Raw genomic sequence first — 4,998 nt, forward strand, 5'->3', positions numbered from 1 at the left:
ATATTTCTGTATCATCACATCCTGATTTGGGCAAATCAACTAAGCACTGATAAAGAGGAATCATCAAAGCATACTGAAAAACAACCCCCACTGCGCCAATTGGTGAATGGGGGGCTGCGCTTCAGCGATTTGCGTAGATGATTGCCCAGCGTGAAATATCAAACACTGAAATTAATTAACCTCCATATTCTTATATTAAAAAAAAAAAAAAAAATCACTGGTTTGCAGCTCAGAAGTAGATTGTAGTTTCTCTCTCTCCCTCCCTCTGTGCCTAGATAAATCTCATTAGGCCGCCCAGATTCTACTGATACGTTTCCCTGAGTTCGTTCAAGGTCTATGGCTTTACTAAGCTCTTCTTCTGCAGTACACAACAATGACCACCAGGGGCGTGTAGAAGTCTACCAACTGTCACCTGTGTAGCCCAATCTCTAGCGCAGACTCACAGAACAGGTAACGCTTCCCCCACCCAAAATACCGGTCGTCACCTCCACCCAAATGATTAGTGATTTTTTTTTTCTTCCGTCTTCATCGATCTTCACAGTCAATGACAGCTTCCTCTGCTGGGTGAGGCAAGTGTTCCTTGCCTAGGTTTGTTCAGTTCAGAGTCTTAAAAAAATAAAAATAAAAACAGCCAAAGTCACCATTGATCTTTCCGGTTTGGCAAGTCCAAAGTTTGTAACATTAATGAAGGAACGTGAAACGGGATGGTGAATAAAGGTTCAAAGTCCTTGTGTCCTTTTGTTGGCTCATGGACAAGGCAGTGTAGGGCAGCTTACACGTAGTTGCTTGCAGGTCCAGATCGTGCTGCGGAGTATTTGGCAGAATAAGGCTTCTGGTCCCTTGGTGGGCAGTTGCAGCACAGCATGGCACCGCCCAGGAGGAGCAGGGCAGCGGATGCCCAGCCGATGTACAGCGATGCTCCCAGCTCTCTCTTCTGAGCCTCCACCACCAGAGGGTTGTAGAAGTCTCGGATGATGTTGTTGGCGGACCAGGAGACTGGCACCAAGAGAAGGATTCCGCCCAGGATGAAGATCACCCCAGATACGATCATGACCTTAGCCTTGGCGGACTCATCTTCCACGCAGTTGGTGCACTTTCCCCCAATGATGGACATGAGCACTCCCAGGATGCCCACCACGATGGCGATGACTACCAGGGCTCTGGCTGCCTGGAGGTCCTGGGGAAGGGCAAGCATGGAGTCATAGATCTTGCATTGCATCTGCCCTGTGCTCTGCACCACGCAGTTCATCCATAGTCCTTCCCAAACGATCTGGGCCACCACGATGTTGTTTCCGATGAAGGCAGTCACCCTCCACATAGGGAGAGCACAGGTGATCAGACTGCCTATCCATCCTATGATAGCCAGGGCAATGCCCAACACTTGCAGACCCAGAGATGCCATGGATGGTGCTAGGATGCTTGATCTGCTGCTGCTGTTCCAAGTCAAGGTGTGCTAGCTCTTAGCTGATGAGGAATGTGAAGTGCATGGGAACCTAGAAAGGTAGATATAGTCCCAGCAGCACCCTGGGGAGGAGTTTGTCTGCATCGATCCGGTTCCCCATCTCACTGAAACTCACCAGCAGCCATAAAACCAGTAGAGCTGGATTCTCTGTTTTGTCACAACAATGAATGGTTTCACCCTGCCGTCACCTCCCCCTTCTATTTGGCAACTTCATCACTTGGAGTGTGTCATCAGCTGCAGAGAATTCCCCAGTATCACCAGTACAGAAACTCAGGGGACTATGCAGCCAGGAAATGGGATCAGGTGGGTGATGATGATAAAGGTGAAAGTTTTCATTGACATCCTTGTACACATTATACAGTATGGTGACTAATGTCATGTCCCCTGACCCAGATGACAGCAATCTAATTCTTTGTCTACATCAGTGCACAGGATGTGACAGCTCTGCCCTGCCAATTATTATATAAAATGATGTATTGCAATCAAAATCCATGATCTCAGAAGTTGTGTAGTCTGGAACTGTTTAGTTTACTATAATATTTATATTTACTTAAATACTTATAGATTTGCTCATAATATTTAGGGTTTCCCTAATACAGATATACGTAAAACATTCAGGGTTATGGGAAATTAATACAACCACACACACCTACACAGGTTGAACTGGATGGACTATTGTGTTTATTCAATCTCAAATACTATGTAACTATGTAAGCCCTCCTTCACATTGAACACAGGTTATTAATCGTGCGAGTTCAGTTGAACTCGCACAATTTCAAACCTGCATTTAAAGAGGTTGTAAACCCATTCAAATTTCTTTTTTCTTTCACCCTGAAAGAGAAACACATAATGAGCTAGTATGCATCGCATACTAGCTCATTAAAGCGGAGTTCAACCCAAAAGTGGAACTTCCGCTTTAGGGAGTCCTGACCCCCCGACATGCCACATTTGGCATGTCATTTTTTGGGGGGGGGAGCGGGTACCTAGTTTTGACAGGTACCCGCTCCCACTTCCGCTCGGAGCGCCGCGGCGCCCTGAGCGGAAGTTCTCCTCTCCCCCTCCCTCCCTGCAATCTTCTGGGACACGTCAGAGGTCCCAGAAGATTGCCGGCCAATCACGGCGCGCAGCGCCACTCGCGCATGCGCAGTGGGTACCCGGCTGTGAAGCCGCAAACTGTAACAGCCGGGTGCCCACAGCAGTGATGCCGGCGCCGAGGGAGAGGATCGAGGCTTCCGGCGGCCGCATCGCTGGACCCTTGGACAGGTGAGTAAATGGCTGGAACTCCGCTTTAAGAAATACTTACCTTAGAACGAGCCCCCGCCGTGCCACCCGCTTACCTGTATGATGGGCGACATGATCAGTCGCCTGTCTTTCGGGATCGCGGCATCCGGCCGTCTGATTGGCCGGAGCCGCGGTGACGTCACTCCCTCGCACGCGCGCGGGAGCCGACGGTCACGGCACGGGCCTCTGAAGGAACGGCACCAGCGGGCGTTCCTTCAGAGCACATGCGCCAGTGACGTCACTGGATGGATGTAAGGTAAATATCTCCTAAACGGTACATGTTTAGGAGATATTTACAGTACCTATAGGTAAGCCTTATCATAGGCTTACCTATAGGTACAAGTGTCAGAGGAGGGTTTACTTCCTCTTTAAGTGCAAGTTCGGGGCAGGTTATTAATCGTGCGGGTTCATGCACAAATGTCTACTGAAGTCGCCCCCGAAGTCACCAAAAGTAGTTCAGAAATTACCTTTGGAAGTCGGTGCGGCGCCGCAAAGTCGTTGTCGCACCGATTAGGACAGTGTTGCTGCCAGCAATAGGCTGCGATTTGACATGTCGCCAATGTGAACAGGGGCTAAGGCTCGGTTTACACTGGGGGGACCTGTCTAGCGAATTAGTCACCTGGCAAGTCCCACCCTATTCAATGCAATGGAACTGTTCTAATCAGAGCGACTCAAGTCCCATCCACTTAGAACTCTTTCACCCTTGTGCGACTTGTCCCGTGACTTGGGACTGCGGAGTCACATGAGCACCATTCTGAGTCGCAGCGACTTCAAAGTAGTCCCTGCATTACTTTGGTCCAACTTTGGTGTGAGTTGAGGTCCATAGACCTCGAGATTGCACAGGCATTGCTTTAAGTAACGTCAAAGTCGTGCGACTTTCAGGTCATACAAGTGTGAAAGGGGCCTAAGAAAAAGGTTCCTGCACTACCTGAGGGCGACTTCAGAGCGACTTGCTTTGACTTCTGTTTATGCAACACACGTTATCATACGAAGTACTGCATATCAACCACTTCTGGACCGGAAGGATTTACCCCCTTAATGACCATGCCATTTTTTGTGATACAGCACTGCGTTATTTTAACTGACAATTGCGGGGCCGCACGATGCTGTACTCAAATAAAATTGAAGTGTTTTTTTTCCCCACAAATCAAGCTTTCTTTTGGTGGTATTTGATCACCTGTGCAGTTTTTAAATTTTGAGCTATAAACAAAATAATAGTGACAATTCTAAAAAAAATAAATAAATAAAATAAAAATATATATATATATTTTTTTACATTCTGCTATATCACAGTCCCAACAAAAAAAAAAATTAAAAATTAAAAATCAAATTCTTTCATAATTTTAGGCCAATTCCTATTCTGCTACATATTTTTGGTAAAAAAAAAAAAAAATCCCAATAAGTTTATATTGATTGGTTTGCGCAGAAGTTATCGCGTCTGCAAACTAGGGGAAAGATTTATGTCATTTTTAATTTTTTTTTTTTTTTTTTACTAGCATTGGCGGTGATCAGCGATTCTTAGCGGGACTGCGACATTGCGGCGGACAGATCGGACCCCTAACTGACATTTTTGACACTTTTGCTAAAAAGTGCTAAATAATATGCACTGTTACTGTACTAATGACACTGGCAGGGAAGGGGTTAACACCAGGGGCGATCAAAGGGTTAAATGTGTCACTAGGGAGTGCTTTCTAACAGTGGGGGGGGGGAGGAGCTTGGTGCATGAACACAGAGACCTGTGTTCCTAAATAGGAGGAACACAGGATCCCTGTGTTCATAACTGACAGAACAGCGGTGTGCCGTGTTTATGCTCTTTATCCACGGGGAGCGATCGCGGGTGCTGGTCCCGCAGATCAGATTCCCCTGTGGCAAATGGACATGCGCGCCCCTGCTAGCCGTCATTTCGTGGAACAGAGCCGACCTGTAAAACTAGGGTGGCTGGTCGGCAAGTGGTTAAAGAATGTCTCAAGCGAAAACCTTTTTTTGTTTTTCTGTACATTTTGGATAGAAAAAAAAAAAAGAGGGGTTAAAATCCCTGTTAGCTTTTTTTCATCTGTCTGGTTAGGGATATTTCCCTTCTCTTACTGTCCCCAAGACTCAACAGAAAATAACAGGATAGCATGACAATGTGAGGGAAAGCCCCCCGTGGACAGCCATCACAGAAACAAGTGTCCCCGTTGGAAGATTTCCCCTCTGTTCCTTTTCTGGGGACAACTGAAAATGTTGGATTTAGCCCCACTTTCATTCCCAGTGAC

General features: G+C 46.9%; 1 protein-coding gene across 1 annotated transcript; it reads right to left on the minus strand.

Moving 5' to 3' along the window:
- Nucleotides 1-205: 205 nt before the first annotated feature.
- On the minus strand, nucleotides 206-1,589 carry CLDN4 (claudin 4). The gene has a single exon (XM_082244543.1). The coding sequence runs from the start codon at nucleotides 1,400-1,402 to the stop codon at nucleotides 773-775; it is 630 nt and encodes a 209-aa protein (XP_082100669.1). The 5' UTR covers nucleotides 1,403-1,589; the 3' UTR covers nucleotides 206-772.
- Between the last annotated feature and the right edge of the window lie 3,409 nt (nucleotides 1,590-4,998).

The sequence above is a fragment of the Pelophylax lessonae genome (assembly GCF_965119305.1).
Source record: "Pelophylax lessonae genome assembly, chromosome: 2".
Lineage (NCBI taxonomy): Eukaryota > Metazoa > Chordata > Amphibia > Anura > Ranidae > Pelophylax > Pelophylax lessonae.

Bases quoted from the DNA above. Each gene is read 5' to 3' on its own strand.
- CLDN4 (XM_082244543.1), bottom strand. From the start codon at position 1,402: ATGGCATCTCTGGGTCTGCAAGTGTTGGGCATTGCCCTGGCTATCATA.